General features: G+C 51.8%; 1 protein-coding gene across 1 annotated transcript; it reads left to right on the plus strand.

The window, feature by feature from the left end:
• The first annotated feature begins 4,710 nt into the window (after positions 1–4,710).
• LOC103017628 (angiotensin-converting enzyme-like protein Ace3) lies at positions 4,711–16,526 on the plus strand. The gene is given in 17 exon segments (XM_057535191.1): positions 4,711–4,810; positions 4,909–5,045; positions 5,630–5,788; positions 6,037–6,136; positions 6,319–6,462; positions 7,261–7,418; positions 7,421–7,454; positions 7,582–7,679; positions 7,758–7,937; positions 8,227–8,443; positions 8,568–8,712; positions 11,196–11,217; positions 11,219–11,295; positions 11,692–11,770; positions 11,772–11,815; positions 15,419–15,603; positions 16,117–16,526. Coding segments are annotated over 17 exon segments (2,289 nt in total).
• Positions 16,527–16,996: the final 470 nt, after the last annotated feature.

Genomic DNA, 16,996 nt, shown 5'->3' on the forward strand with positions numbered 1-16,996 from the left:
CCCCCCTGCTCCCAGCTGCTCACTCTGGCTCTCATGAGTGAGTCCAGTGGCTTTGGATTAGGCCCGAGTCAAATCCCACCTCTGCACTTACCAGCTATGTGACCTTGAGTGATTTACTTCCATTTTCTGAGCCTCCATTTTCACATGTGTGAGATGGTTCTTATGACGCTGCTTATAATTGTAATGCTTATAATTATAATGGTTCTTATGACGCTGCCTCACGATTGCTGCAGTTGATCGAATGAGATAATACAAATTCCTGGTGCCTAGTTTCCTCTCTTTGTAATGACTGCATCATCTCCTGATAAAGATTGCTTCATATCTGCCTCCCACTTCAAATGTCCCCTCGAGTCGCAAACTGGAGAGCTGGAAAGGCAAGCCCCTCACTAGAGAGACAGAGAAAGTCATCCAGAGCAGCTCACTGCCAGCTGGATAGACATTTCTCATGATTCCTCCGTGCACCATTGGACGTTCTCTCCCTGGGAGTGCAGTGAGCTTGTTCACCTCAGGGACTCGGCTTCCATCGGTTCTGGAGACGCTCAGCCATCATCTCCTCGTCCTTTTCAGTCTCCTCTTCGGGACTCCTGCCAGACCCAGCTTGGAGCTTCCTACTTTGTCCTCTGTGTCTCCTCATTCCCACTCGTATTTCTCATCTCTTTTTCTGTCCTGTGCTCCAAGCGATTTTCCCCAGCTGTGTTTTAGCCTGTGCATCGAGATTACTGTTTTTCCAATTTAATAACTATATTTTTTATTTTTGCATCTCTATTACTTTCAAACCTACTGTGTTTCCACAAAAGTCTATCCTTGCTTCACTGATCCTGTTCCTTCTCTCATCCCTTTAAAGACCTTTTTTTAAACTGTTGTAACATATACATAACATTTACCATTTTAACCTTTTTTTTTTAAAATTTATTTTTGGCTGCATTGGGTCTTCGTTGTTGTGCTGCACAGGCTTTCTCTAGTTGTGGCGAGCGGGGGCTACTCTTTGTTGTGGAGCACGGGCTCTAGGCACGCGGGCTTCAGTAGTTGTGGCGCACAGGCTTAGTTGCTCCGCGGCATGTGGGATCTTCCCGGACCAGGGCTCGAACCCATGTCGCCGGCATTGGCAGGCGGACTCTTAACCACTGCGCCACCAGGGAAGTCTCATTAACCATATTTAAGTGTACAGTTAAAAATGGCATTGAGTATATTCAATTGTTGTGCAACCATCACCATATCTGTTCAAGTCTCTGCTTTGACTTCTTTTGGGTATACACCCCAAATTGAAATTCCTGGATCATATGGTAATTCTATGCTGTTTTCCACAGTGCCTGAGCCATTTTATAGTCCCACCAGCAGTTCACAGGGTTCCAATTTCTGTACGTGCTGGCCATCACTTGATGTTTTCTGGGTTTTTTTGTTTGTTTTTTTGTAATATCCATCCTAGTGGTATCTCGTGGTTTTGATTTGTATTTGCCTAATGATGAGTGATATTGAGCATCTTTTCAAGTGCTTATTATCCATTTATATATCATCTTTAGAGAGATGCCCATTCAAGTCCTTTGCCCATGTTTGAACTGGGTTGTTCTTTGTTCACTGCTGAGTTTGGGGAGCTCTTCACATATTCTGGATATTAATCACTTATCAGATCTATGATTCGCAAATATTTTCTCCAGTTCTGTAGCTTGCCTTTTTACTCTGTTGTTAGTATCCTTTGATGTGCAAAAACTCTTAACTTTAATGAGGTCCAACTTGTCTGTTTTTTTCTTTTGTTGCCTGAGCTTTTGGTATCATATCCAAGAAATCATTGCCAAATCCAATGTCATGAAGTTTTCCCCTGTGATTTCTTCAAAGAGTTTTATAGTCTGAGTTCTTATGTTTAGGTCTGTAATCCATTTTGAGTTAATTTTTGTAGATGGTGTAAAATCCAGATTGTAAGTCCCTTTCAGATTGCTCTAACACCTGCCCTTCCTCAGGTGTGGTCTAATCCATGCCTGTGTCTGTAGTTTAGCACAGACTCTGGAGTCAAACTATGTGGATTTGAGTCCCACCTCCACTATTTGCTAGCTATGTAACTATGAGCAAGTTTCTCAACCTCTTCGTGCCCATTTTCCTCATCTGTAAACTGGGGGAGTTGATCTCAGTACCTACCTCATGGGTTTGTTGTGAGGATTCATGTCCTGAAAGCCCTCAAAGGGTCCCTCGCCCCTGGAAAATGCTCAGTGGGGGCTGGCGATCATTATTAACACCGACTGCATTGGACTTCCTCTTTTACATGGAAATCTTGACCTATGAGCCATCTTCAGTGGGACAGCCTTCTGCAGGGGGACCCTTCCCATGCAACACCAGGTTGTGAAGATGTCCTCAGGGTCGGTTTCATGGTTGCTTCTTGCAGGGCTCCCTTAGAAAAGAAGCCGTCTGCTGGCTCCCTTGATGTAGGCAGTACTTCCACTACAACTGGCTATCCCCAGGCAGGCACCAATGTTGCAGCCCTTTGGGCATGGATGAAATTTGATTTACCACATGGGCCCCCACTCACTGCTGCATGAGCCCTCCTTGTCTCCCAGGCATCTGAAGAGTCCCTTTTCTTGCTTTCCATCTCAGCTCTGTATTTTGCATTTTTAAAAATACTATGTTTTGACCCCAAATAGACAAAGCAATCTTGAGAAAGAAGAACAAAGCTGGAGGCATCACACTTCCAGATTTCAAACTTTATTACAAAGCTATAGTAATCAGAACGTTATGGTATTGGCATAAAAACAGACACATAGATAAATAGAACAGAATAGAGAGCCCAGAAATAAACCCATGCATATATGGTCAATATATTTATGACAAAAGTCAAGAATATACAATGGGGAAAGGATAGTGTCTTCAATAAGTGGTGTTGGGAAAGCTGGACAGCCACATGCAAAAGAATGAAACTGGACCCCTATCTTACACCATAGACAAAAATTAACTCAAAATGGATTAAAGACTTGAATGTGAAGCCTGAAACCATAAAACTCCTAGAAGAAAATATAGGAGGTAAGCTCCTAGATATCAGTCTTGGTAATGAATTTTTTTGGATTTGACACCAAAAGCAAAGGCAACAAAAGCAGAAATCAACAAGTGGGTCTACATCAAACTAAAAAGCTCATGCACAGCAAAAGAAGCCATCAACAAAATGAAAAGGCAACCCCCAGATTTTCAGAAAATATTTGCAAATCATATATCTGATAAGGGGTTAAATATTCAACATATATAAAGAACTAATACAGCTCAATAACAACAACAAAAACAATTTGATTAAAAAGTGGGCAAGGATCTGAATAGACTTTTTTTTCCAAAGAGGACATATGGATGGCCAAAAGTACATGAAAATGTGCACAACATCACTAACCATCACTACTCATGAAAATGCAAATCAAAACCACAATGAGATATCACCTCACACCTCTGAGAATGGCTATTATCAAAAAGACAAGAAATAACTGTGGGCAAGGATATGAAGAAAAAGAAACCCTTGTGCACTGTTGGTGGGAATGTAAATTGGTGCAGCCACTTGGAAAACAGTATGGAGGTTCCTCAAAAAATTAAAAACAGAATTACCATATGATACAGCAATTCCACTTCTGGGTAAAGGAAATGAAACCAGTATCTTGACATCTGTACCCCCATGTTCATTGCAGCATTATTCACAATAGCCAAGATATGGAAACAACCTGAGTGTCCATTGATGGACACTGAAAAGGTAATGCACACACACACACAGGAATACTATTCAGCCATGTAAAAGAAGGCAATCTTGCCATTTACAACAACATGAATGGAACTTCAGCGCATTATGCTAAGTGAAAGAGGTCAGACAGAAAGACAAATACTGTATGATCTCACTTATATGTGGAATCTAAAAAACAAAAACACAAAGACACCCCAAAACAAAACAAAACTGAACTGAACTTATAGATTGGTGATTGCCAGAGGCAAGGGTGGGAGGATGGGTGAAATGGGTGAAGGCAGTCAAAACGTGTAAACTTCTAGTTACAAGATAAATAAGTCCTGAGGATGTAATGTATAGCATGATGACAATAGTTAACAACAACCAAAAAGTACTGTTTTTAATCATAGTAGACAGTCCTCTACCTTCCGAAAGCAAACTCATAGTATCAGGCTCTCCCTGGGGAAGCAGGTGTAAGAACAGGGAAAGGGAGGAAGGGTCCTGCACAGCCCTGGGATGATCATACATCCCACAAGAGAGAAAAAGGCCAAAAATATGAACATAGGAGGTCAAGTCAGAAGAACACGGAGAGACAACTGTGCTTCCAGAGTCCAGAGACCCAGAGATGTCATTTCCTTCCATCCATCCATCCATCCTCCCACCCACTTGCTCAGAGGTGATCCCAGCCTGTGGAGGGAGGAGACTCATCAATCCCTGGTCATGGCCAAGGGTGGCTCCAATGCAAGGAAGAAGTGACTGAGTAGAATGAGACAAGCTCTGGTGTAGAAGTCAAGAGCCCTGGTTCTCCTCTTGGCTCTGCCACTGACTAGCTGTGTGAATCGGGTCGTATGGCTAGATCATTCTAGACCTCAGTCTCCTCACCTGTAAAATGGGGACAGTTGGACCAGAAGGTAGGTGGGGGCTTTCCAGTTCTGACATTGCATGGCTGACCCTTTGGCCCCTGATGTCACAATATGGAGCTTGATTGTGATTGGCCCATAGCCTCACCCAGCTCTGCTGTTCTCCTGGTCATGGGAACAAGATGGACTTGCCCTGGACCTTCCTTACTTGTGCTCTTCTGTTATGGGCAGCTCTTGCCATGGCTCAGGACCGAGGGTGATCAGAACTCAGGTAGGGCTGGGACCTGAAGGAGCATGGGATCAGACAAGGGCACCAGGCAGGGGCAGACCCCTCCCAGGACATCATTATACCTGTCTCCTTCTCCGCAGACAAGCTCTACAATGAGACCGTGGCAAAGGCCTTCCTGCAGTTTTATGAGCATACAGCCCAAGTTGTGTGGAACCAGTTCATGGAGGCCACCTGGAACTATGTCACCAACATCACCAAGAAAAATCGCGAGGAAATGGTGTGGTACCACTTCCACCCCAGCCCCTTCTCCCCTTGCTCTTCTCAGGGGTCTCGGTGGGGGATTGGGGGGGAACCACACTTTTTGCCCCCTTTCCAGAGCTAAAGGAAAAAGGGAAGCCCCAAAGTACATGTCAAAACAGACTGTAAGCTCTGGGCCTTTTGGTAGCCCTAAAAGATCTCTAGGCAAGAGTCTCTTGTTTCTTTCCCCTTGTAGATATCACCTGCTTGCTTTTAAGGACCAGGCTCCCTCCCTTCTCCTTCTTAGCAAATTTTCAATGATTCCAAACCCTTAAAGTGGGCTTTGGGGGACTTCCCTGGCAGTCCAGTGGTTAGGACTTCACCTTCCAATGCAGGGGGTGCGGGTTCGATCCCTAGTCGGGGAGCTATGATCCCACATGCCTAGCGGCCAGAAAAACAAAACAGAGCGATATTGTAACAAATTCAATGAAGACTTTAAAAATGGTCCACATCAAAAAAAATCTTTAAAAAAAAAAAGTGGGCTTTGGGAGGAGCTTGGGGGGTTGTGGGACCCTGACCCTCTCCCTCAGCCTCACATGACAAACACAGTGACCCTCCTTCCAGCTGGACAAGGACGTGGAGAGGCCCCAGCACACGCTGTACTTTGGCATGCGGGCCCTCCTGTTTAAGATCACCAGCTTCCAGGACCCAGCCGTGAAGCGCGTGCTGAGTGAGCTGCAGAACTTCGACAGGGCGGCCCTGCCCAAGGAGGAGCTCCGGGAGGTGAGGACGAGCCCCCAGGCCTCCAGGCACATGATCCCCACCCCAGGGTGGGTGGGCTGCCTGGCGGGGAGCCGAAGGGGGCAGGAGGGAGGTTGGCAGGCAGGGCCAGAGCGTCCTCTGGAAGAGGAGGGAAGCAGAGACTGGTGGGAAGATGCCTTGGCCAGGCCCGCCTCTCCAGGCTGGTGGAGCTAGCACCGGGGGTGGGCCCACAGGTACCGGCCTGCCCTGGGTGACACCTGTCCCCCCAGTGCAGCCAGATTGTGGCCCACATGGAGACCACGTACAGCATGGCCCAGGTGTGCCTGAATGCGGGGCCCTGCCTGCCCCTGGAGCCTGGGGAGCACCCAAGCCCACCCCTGCCAACCCCCGAGTCTCAGCACCAGCCCCTTCCAGGAGACTCCAGACTCCCACCCTCCTCCTGGCCCCAACTGCCCTTGTTGGTGGGGGCGGGGAGAGTGGGTGCCTGGGGCAGGTGAGGGCAGAAGTCCACCCGCCGGAGTGGGTGGCCTTGGCTTCTTTTCTGGGCACAGGCCTCCAAGAAGTCACGGCCACCTCCCGGGACCAGAAGGAGCTGCTGTGGGCCTGGCAGGGCTGGCGGGATGCTATGGGTCGCCAGCTCCGCAGCACGTTCGAGCGCTACGTGCAGCTCAGCAACAAGGCTGCGTAGCTCAATGGTGAGGCCCCTCCCCCCGCACCTGCCAGCCAGCCCAGCCAGGGGCAGACCGGTACTGCGTGGGGCTCAGGGCAATGCTGGGAAGGGCGAAGCAGAGTCTGCAGAGGGGAAGGGTGGTGGTAGGACCTGGAGATGGGAACCCTGAGCCCTGCCGCTGGGGAGGGCAAGGTGGCTCACTCATTGTGTGGTTCCGCGAACGGTGATTGGGCACCTACTGTGTGCTGGTGCTGGGGAGGTTCTGAGGATGCATAGGTGAAAAGACAGACAAGGTGCCCACCCTCCTAGGACTTACAGTTCGCTGGGGGACAGACGCACATCTCCAGTTGTTGCCACCCGGGATGAATGCTGAGCAGGAAGGGGCTGCAGAGAGAGAATAGGGGAGCCCTGCTTCAGCTAGGTGGTCAGGGAAGGCCTCGCTGACGTTTATCCAAGGCCTGAAAGATGGGACGAGCCAGACAGCAAGAAGAAAAGAGCAGCCTGAAGTCCTTGGGAGGATCTGAAGGAAGGCAGGCTGGGTGGGTAGGGCTTGAGGTGGGTGAGAGAGGAACAGGGCTTTACCCAGGTCCTATCCAGCCAGGCAAGGGGAGGAGCACACATTATGTACTTTGCTAAGTGCCTTTCCACCCTGATCTCATCCAATACGGACAGTGGCCTTGGGAGGTGTTTTTCCTGTTTGGCAGATGAAGACCCCCAAGGATCTGGGAGGTCAAGTGGCTTCCCTAGAAGGTGCTTGGGTCTCCTGCCAGCCAGGCCAGGCTGAAGGGTGGTGAGCGCCTCTGAGCCCCCTCCCCTGTCCTAGGTTACAAAGACATGGGGGCCTTATGGCGGTCCACGTACGAGTCCGACACACTGGAAGACCTGGAGCAACTCTTCCAGGAGCTGCAGCCGCTCTGCCTGAACCTGCACGCCTACGTGCGCCGGGCCCTGTATCGCTTCTACGGGCCCGAGCTCATCGATCCGGATCCGAGGGGGCCATCCCTGCCCACGTTCTGGGTAAAACCCCAGCTGGCGGCAGAGGCAGGGCGGGCGGAGTGGGCCTCCAAGCAGGCAGGCGAGCAGACGCTCAGTCGGGGGAGAGCCGATCTCCTGCCTCCTCTTAGCCCTCCCCCTCCCCTTCCAGGCAATGTGTGGGCTCAGTCCTGGGTCAACATCTTAGACCCGGTCCTGCCCTTCCCGGAGAAGCTCCCTGAGGACATCACGAAGATCATGCGAGGCCAGGTCAGCGCTCGGCCTCGGTCTGCCCCTGCCCCCTCCGCAGCCCTGAGGGGGGCCCCACGCACTTCCTCTTCCTCACAGCAGTGGAAGTCTGAGAAAATGTTCCAAGAGGCTGAAAAATTCGTCACCTCCCCAGGGCTGCTTTCCACCCCTCCTGGGTTCTGGAAAAATTCCAAGATGGAAAGGCCAACAGACGGGCGGGAGGTGGAGTGCCACACATCCGCCTGGGACTTCTACAACAGGAAGGACTTCCGGAGCTCAGCCTGCGGCCAGCATCACCCCCTGCCTCTGCTCCTCCCGCTCTCCACCTGTCTGCCTGGCTCAGGAGGGTGGCGGGGGTTGGGGGGTGAGCCAGCCACACGGGCCAGGTGGGTGAGAGCAAAGGGCTTGGCCGCTGCTTGGATGTGAGGCCTGGAGTAACAGCATAAGGCCCTGCTGGTCTCTGGCTTGACCACCCCCGTCCCTTAACAGAGCCTGAATGGAGAAATCTCTCCTTCTCCCAGGGCATCCCCATGCTCCTTGACCCTTGCCCTTTAACCCCAGGATAAAGAAGTGCACCGAAGTGACCATAGAAGACCTGCTCTCCATCTTCCACCAGATGGGCCGTATCCAGTACTTCCTGCAGTACAAGAACCCCTCTGTGATCTTCCGCGCAGGCGCCAACCCAGCCTTTGCAGAGGCCGTGGGGTCGGTGATCACCCTCTCGGCCTCCTCCCATAAGCACCTGCTCAGCAGAGGCCTGCTCAGCCACCAGCACCAGGACGAAGGTGATGGGGACCAAGGGGATCATAGGAGGCCAGCCTCGGCCTGGGGCTGCAGCTGGGGCTCTCCAGGCAAAGCTGAGGGGAGGGGGAACTGGGAGCAGCCTCCTAACGGCCCGGCTTTCCCCAGAGGAGGATGTCGGTTTCCTGATGAACGTTGCCCTGGAGAAGATCGCCTTCATCCCCTTCGCCTACCTGGTGGACCTGTTTCGCTGGAAGGTCTTTGGCGGCACCATCGAGAAGGCCGTGTACAACCAGGAGTGGTGGAACCTCAGGTGGGGAGGACCGCTGATCGGGGCCCGCTGCCCAGGCCCAGCCCTGGTGTGGGCTTTCCCAGGGCTTTCGGGGCAGCCTCAAGGGTACCGCCTGCTACCAAAGAGCGCTGCTGCCTCTCCTGTGAGGGCAGAGCTGGGCGTGAGACGCTGCTGACCCGGGGCCATGGGGAAGCCCTGGGGTGGCGTTGGCTGTTTGTTGTCACCGGACAAAAGCGCTCCTGCTGAAGTGGGTAGGGCCCGAGCGTGCAGTCATGGGGGGTCATGTCGAATCCAGCACCAGCACTGAGCAGGCCCCTTAGCCTCTCTGGGGATCCTGGGAGGCCGGGAAGCTCACGCAGTCGTTGCGCCTGGGCTCCTCCAAGAACGGGACACTGACTGCCGGGCAGGCCTTCCTGCTCCTCCCCTCCCTTTCTGTGCCCACCAGTGGGGCCAGCAGAAGGGGTGTTTGGGGGGCTGAGCTCTTTCCCTCCTGTGGAAAGAGTCCTCATGGGACAGGGGCAGGCCCAGTGCCCCCTTTCCTGCTACCCCGACACACACACACACACCTGCCTCTGACTTAGCATCCGCAGACCTGTCTGCGGGCAGAGCTGGCAACGGAAGGAGCACCACCGGCAGTCGGGCAGCATCAGTCCTGAGTGAGGGGCACCTGTGTCCATCCCACCACCGACCCCTGGCTGTTTGCTTGGATGATAACTGCCCATGACTATGGCTTCTCCATCTCCACTAGGAGATGGTCAGACTGACCAGCTCAGGTCTGCTTGCTGCAGACGACCCTGATGGGCCTGCTAGCTCTGCACCAGGCCCTTACGTTGGCCATTCACAGAAGAAGAAGGTGTGACCACCCTGCGGTCACACCACCATCCAGGGATGGCAGAGCTGGGCACCCCTCCCTTCGTCCTCTCACCCTCACACCCCCGCCCTGAATACAGGGCCAGGCCTCACTGGTGGGACAGGCAGGGTCTTGACTTCATGCCCCCTCCAAGGGCACCCCCACCAGCCATGTGAGGTGCCTGCCCAGGACCTTTTCCTTCCTCTCTCGGCCATGCCCACCACCACCTGAGTGATGGAAACCTGGGGTTGAGGGAAAGGGAAGGCAACTCCCTGGTCCTTGAACAAAACCCTGTCAATGAGAGAGGAACTCCCCTGAGAGGATGGTTCAGGGCTCCAGTGGGCCAACAATGAAACTATGAGCTTGTTCATAGACTTTGTCTCATCCCAAAGATGGGTCATTTTATCCCCATTTCACAGACAACATTTTACAACAAGGCTCAGTGACAATCAGTAACTTTCCCATAGTCACACAACTCAGAGGGGCAAAACCAGACCTGAACATGAAAGTTACTAGGGTCTGCCCATGACTGTTCTGTGTCCTGCTACCAATTCCCTGATCCCTAAACCTCGGTTTTCTTCATCTGTAGAATGGGAATAGTAGTAGTACTATACCACAGGGATGTTACTCTGTTTTCTTCTTGGCACTTCTTTTTTTTTTTTTTTTTTAATTTTTATTGGAGTATAGTTGACTTATATGTTGTGTTAGTTTCAGATGGACAGCAAAGTGAATCAGTTATACATATACATATATCCACTCTTTTTTTTTTTAAAGATTCCTTTTCCATATAGGCCATTACAGAGTATTGAGTAGAGTTCCCTGTGCTATACAGCAGGTTCTCAGAAGTTATCTATTTTATATATAGTAGTGTGTATATGTCAGTCCCAATCTCCCAATTTATCCCACCCCCGCTTATCCCCTGGTATCCTCTTGGCACTTCTTATCAGATGAAACAACCTTGTTGGTTGGTCTACAACCGTCCCCCATCATTAGGACGAAAGCAGTGACCTTGCCTAGCTCATTCCCTCCTGTGCCCCCAGAACGAGGACAATGTTGAGTGAGTCTGTGTGAAGAGCTTGGCACGGTTCCTGCAGAGAGGAAGTGCTCAGTGTTAACTATTGTTATTATTTGATTCTGATTCCCAGTCCCATGTGTTTTCAACTCATTTATTTAATCAGTAAAAATGCATTAAGGGGCTTCCCTGGTGGCGCAGTGGTTGAGAATCTGCCTGCTAATGCAGGGGACACGGGTTCGAGCCCTGGTCTGGGAAGATCCCACATGCCACGGAGCAGCTGGGCCCGTGAGCCACAATTGCTGAGCCTGCGCGTCTGGAGCCTGTGCCCCGCGACGGGAGGGGCCGCGATAGAGAAAGGCCCGCGCACCGCGATGAAGAGCGGTCCCCGCACCGCGATGAAGAGTGGCCCCCGCTTGCCGCAACTGGAGAAAGCCCTCGCACGAACCGAAGACCCAACACAGCCAAAAATAAATAAATAAATAAATAAATAAGAAAATCCTTTAAAAAAAAAAAAAATGCATTAAGTGTCCTCTGCACGCCAAGTCGCTTTGATAGCTGTGCAAATGTTTCAAAAGGAAAAGGCTCTGGGAACCCTACCGGATGGCACTATCAAGCCCCCAATTTACCCCCCACCCCCAGGTTGAAGTACCAGGGCCTGTGCCCCCCCTGTCCCTCGGACAGAGGATGACTTTGATCCGGGCACCAAGTTCCACATCTCTGCCAGCTTGCCCTACATTCGGTAAAGGTCTGGGCCCTGCCAGCAGAACCGGCTCTTCGAGTTGGGAGTCGGGGGCATAGGACCCAAGCTGAGGATTTCCAGGAAGGCCGCAGATCCAAATGTCCCCCTGCACCCCTCCCCACCTCCTCCCATCAGACGGCACAACCTTCTGAGGGCCATGCCCTGAATCCACTGGGCTTTTACATCAGCTCCTGTGTGGAGGGCAGAGCTAATGGGAAAGCATGTCTGATGTCCCTGAGAGGAGGGAAGGAAAGAGGGAGGCCAGCATAGGTTTGATTCAGAAGGCTAGGAAGGAGAGCCCTTGCAGTGTTCCAGGGCCCGCCTACCCCATTGTGACTGCTGACCCAGGCCCACCTCTGCCACCCCTCCCCAGCCAGCCTCGCCTTCTCTCCCCAGGTACTTCCTCATCCTCGTGCTGCAGTTCCAGTTCCATGAAGCACTCTGCAAGGCCTCAGGCCACGTGGGGCTGCTGCACCCGACATAACATCTATAACTCCAAGCCGGCTGGGAAGCTCCTGGAGTGAGTGCCCTCCTCCCTCCCCTGTCCTTGGCTCCCCTTCCCCACCTTGCTGGATGCCTGCCCCAGGGCCCCTCTTCTCACCTGGTCACCCTAGGCCCCCTGAACAGAGCTTGTGTTCTAGTGGAAGTTCTTCCTTCTGTCAGACTGCAGTCTCTCCTATGTTAATCAAAGCTCCTTTCGTCTTGTGTAGCCCCTTGTGGTCAGAGAGACTGTTTAGCCCCTCCTGCTAACACACACACACACACACACACACACACACACACACACACTCACTCACTCACTCACTCACTCACTCACTCACTCACATAGCCAATAAACCAAACTGTCCCAGATCAGAACCCAGTGTTGGAGTCCTGCCTCTGCCTCCATCTTCCATCTGAATCTCCTTATTCTTTCCTGGCAAGGCGCTTGCCTAGCCTCTCAGCAGCATTTGATAAGGCGCACTCTGCTTTTTCCATCTTTTCTTGGAAGTGTTTGAGCCTAGTTCCCAGGCCGATCCAGGTGGCTTTCACACCAGCCTCTTGGCACACTCAGATCAGCTGTGGTCTACTTTGACCCCCTACCCGCAGTTTTTTTTCCTGCACTGGGTATCTAGCCCATCCTTTCCATCCCTGCCTTTGTGGCACTGCTTTCTGGTCCTGAAGCAAACCTGGAGTGGGGCGAGAGGCTGACCTGATGGCGGGAAGCATTTACAGCTACAGGCTGAGCTCTCTAACAAGCGCTCTTGCAGTGTTTCACGTTAGCAGCTCATAACTTTGCAAAATGGATATTATTATCCACATTTCATAAGTGATGAAACCAAAGCCAAGAGGGGTAACGTGATTGCACGTCGCTCAACTAGGAAGTGGCAGAGTCATGCTTTGAGGCTCAAACTGACTCCAGAACACATTATCTTTCACCCTGTTGCTTCCATCAGTCAAACGACACTGGTCTGGTGAAGTTGACCTAGTCCGCTGGTCCCAAGATCAGCGCTCCAACCACTGAGACATGAAGCCCACCCAGTGACATGGTCTTTTCCCCATTGAGTTTCAACCGATTTCAGTAGGTCCATTACCCTAACCTGTCAAGGTCATGTTGAGTTTTATTCCTGGTTTCCCAGAGGATGAACAAAGCCTCTTTTTAGTATACTAATAATTATCCACAATAATTTAGTATCCTTTGCAAGTTTAATGAGCACATTTGTGATTCCACCAAGCCATTCATCAGTAACCACAAGGCCAGATGGAGTTGCAGGACTGATCCCTGCCTTTGCTTGCAGGAGGGCTACACCTTGCATGCCTTCTTGTCTCCCTAGTCTGTTTGCTTTTCCATCTTTTCATACTACAGCAGTTTATTCTAGTCGACTGCCCAGGTTTGAGCTTCTCTGAATGTGTGAAACATAAGAGGCCTCTCTGCTCCCTGCATTCATGTCTCTGGCTGCCTATCATTTATTCATTCAGCAAACATTTACTTGTGCACGTGCCGACCAGCCTGCCCTGCGTCCAGCAGGGGGCAATGGGCCACAGGATAAATCAATAACCGTAATCCAAGAAAGGAGCTGGTGCAGTAGGAAAGGGCTTTGGTGAACATGCAAAGAGAGTGAGGAGGTCATGCCAGGGGATCAAGGAGGGATCTCTGACCCCCAACGCAGGAGTACAAAAAATAGCAGACATCCATTTTTTATACATCAACTCACTTTTGTTTTGTTTTGTTTTCTTGTTTTGGCTGCACCACGTGGCACTTGGGATGTTAGTTCCCCGACCAGGAATCGAACCTGCACCCCCTGCAGTGGAAGCCTGGAGTCTTAACCATTGGACTGTCAGGGAATTCCCAACATCAACTCACTTTTGACTCTGAGCCTTCATCCCGCTTGATCGCTGGGACTTTTGAGCTCAGTCATTCTCATCGCTTCCCTCCCCCACTCCACGCAGGGCACACAAGGCTCCCAGGGTCTGACTTGACATCAAGCATGTAGAAGCCTTGCCGGTCATCACTAGGCATATTGTGGAGGCGTGGGGCAGGCACATGCTTGCAGGGGAGAAGGGGAAGGGCAAGATTCTTGGCTGCTCTTTTGCCTAACACAGCTTAAAACTTGATTTTGCTATTTTTGACCCATCATCCTAAATGTGATTGCCGTGGGACAGGCTCTGAGCTGGTTCTGCTGGGAAGAGAGGGTCGAAGTGGACTTGGTCCAAATTCCCAAAGTCCCCTGCCTCACCCAGCCAGCCGCGAGGACCTGACCCTGTCCGTGGGTCCCGTTGCTGCCACGTTGGAGTTGAGGGCTCCAGGCAGTGCCCAGTTGTCACCCTTGCAAGTCTCATGTGCTGCCCACATCAAACCTCTTGTCCCGCCCAGCCTGAAAGACTATTTCTGAGTAGGCAGACTCTCAGTGGTTGAAACTTTTCCCCCACCAGGTCCTTCCTTTTTCCCAGGACCTGGCATCTGATAAAAATCCTCTAACCTAAAGTCAGTTTTGTTTGTTTTTTTCTTTCTATCTTGATGACTTTTCTCCTCCATTTCTCTAGGGTCATAACTACATTTTCCCCTAGTGGTTTCTTCCAAGGATCCACTGACCTTTAGTTTCCCCACCTCATTCTTTCCCAGCTGTTTATTAAGCGATGTGTATAAGTCTTTGCAAGCAACAAAGCCCTCTTTGCTGCCATTATGTGACTTAATCCTCACCACAGTGAAATGCAAGTGTTAATGGAACCCGGTTTTACTGATGAAGAAGCTGAGGCTAAGAGAGGTTAAGCTGGTTGTCTGTGGTTGTGCGGCCCGTAACTAGCACTGCTGGGTCTGAACCTGGGTCCTGTTAGTCTAGATTCCACACTCTGACTTCTGGGCCTCTCAGCCCCACCTCTCTCCTGGTCGGATCAGGGGGAACAGGTTGAGAAGCATCAACATACGCCTCCTGCTGCCTCTGCGGGTGGCCCTGGGGTGGAGGAGCCCAGAGCCCTGGCTGCAGCACACTCTGTAACCCCACCATGAGTGCACGGGCCAAGCCTAAGGCTAGACCCCCTGCCACCAAGCACAGGGTGTGCCTTGAGGCAGAGCTGACATTTCTGCAGCTCTGCAGGCAGTGCACAGGACGCATCCCATGCTTATTATTTCTCTAATCATCCCACACGCTCCCTGTGAGACCGGAAGGGACAAGAGTGACCTCTCTCTACTAACACTGAGCACCTCATGGGAAACATGAGGTTTCCCTCTTGACTTTAGGCTTATTTGAGTCCAGGAGAACAGTAATCATCACAGTAGTAGTAATAATAATAATAATAATATTAGGCAAGGATTTATTGCCTACATAGTATGCTCCCAGAATTGTGTTTATTTGGCCAACACAACAACCCTAGGAGATAGGTACTGTTATTTTCTCCATTTTACAGATATGGAAATTGTAGTTCAGAAAGGTTAAGTACTTGCCCAAGGTCCCACAGCTGAGCCACAGAGGACTCAAGCACAGGTTGGTGTTATTTCAAAGCTTGTGATTTAATCCACTGTGCTGAGCTCTGTTGGAAGAGTCTGGGTATCAAAGCCCTAAAGGCGGGGTTGGGCATACTGAGGGGTCCCAGCAGCATTAGCCAATTCCCCCACACAGCCTCACAGCTGTACCCACTCTCCCAGGGATGTCCTAAAGCTGGGCTCAAGCAAGCCCTGGCCAGAGGTCCTGCAGAAGATAACCAGGGAGACCAAGTTGTCTACAAAGGCCCTCATGACCTACTTCAAGCCCCTGCTGAACTGTCTGGTCACCGAGAATGTGCGGCGTGGGGAGATCCTGGGCTGGCCACACTTCAGCTGTTCCTTTGAAGGTTTGGTGATCTGACCCTAATCCCACCACTGTTCTAGCCCCAAGCCCTACCCTAGCCTGCCCTGGGCCAACCCCTACCCCAACCCAGCCTTCACCCCTAGCCCATCTATGACCTGGCTTTCTGCTGTGGAACCCTGTCTGCACCTGATGCAGCCTCGGCCAAGACCACAGCCCACGCCCCAGCCACTAGCTCGCTCGGATGCTTCCTTGCCCACTCTCCAGCTAGACTGCCGGGCTGGCTTCTGAGCACGGGGTGGGCATCTTGCCTCCTGACCCTTGCACAGAGCCACTGCGGGCGCCACGTGGTACACAGCCCTGTCTGTACCGTCCCTTCCTTCTCTTCCTTTTGCTCCTCTTTCTCACCCTGCTTCCCAGGCAAGGCCCTCAACTTTGGCATGGAAGGTAGGTGCCAGAGGCTGAGGGAGAAGGCCTGTGGCAGTCAGATCCTCTCTGATCACCATGAGGTACCCTCCCCAGTTCCACCTGCTCGGCAAGATTCCTATGTCTTCCACAGAGAAAGAAACAGACAGGGTGGCATTCCTGGGTCTGGAGCTGGACCCTGCCCAGGCCAAATCTGGGCAGTGGGTGTTGCTGGCCCTGAGCTTTGTCATGTTACTGGTGGTCCTGCTGCTGGCCCACAGGCTGTACATCCTGGAAAAAAGCTCACTGGCCCAAGACACCAGTGCGCGGGACACCAGTACACAGGACACCAGTGCACAGGACACCAGTGCACTCAAGTCACCACCCAAGGCCTACTTTCCAGGCATAGCCACGGAGCCCCACCAAGTTGTCAAAAAACAGTGGCTGCTGCTGGGCCTCTGCCTCATCCTGATGCTGTGCTCAATCGGCCTGACCATTCGGATTTTCACACAGCACAACAGGAAGCCTCCGTGGATGAGAGCTGAATGGTGGAGCTGGGACTAGACACCACTGTGACTGGTGAGGCTGGGGGGGCAGGAGGAAGGTGGCCAAGCCAGAGAGGATGTTGGGGAGGTTGAGGAGGGGACCGCTTGCATGCATAGTGCCCAACTGTAATTGGGTGCAGCTGTGGCAGATCTGGGTACATGCGGAGTTGTAACTGTGTGTTTGTGAACTCATGTATGTGAGGCCATGTGCACAGGTGACTGTGTGATTCCATGTACACCCTGGGTTCCAGGCCAGCCTCCTTCCCTGGGGGCTCAGGAACCATGGTTTTAGTGACTCAGGGGCTATGTCCCTCCAAGCCAGCCCTCAGCCCCAATTCATGCCCAGAACTTGTTCTTCATAGTCATGCTTTCTTCAGGAGCCCAACTGTGGGGCTGGACAGGGGCTGCAGTACCCAAGGAGAATCTGCTCTGTTTAGAAACTGGACACTGCTTCAGTCCCCTTATACAATGTATTCAAGTAGAGCCAGA

The sequence above is a fragment of the Balaenoptera acutorostrata genome, chromosome 20 (assembly GCF_949987535.1).
Source record: "Balaenoptera acutorostrata chromosome 20, mBalAcu1.1, whole genome shotgun sequence".
NCBI lineage: Eukaryota > Metazoa > Chordata > Mammalia > Artiodactyla > Balaenopteridae > Balaenoptera > Balaenoptera acutorostrata.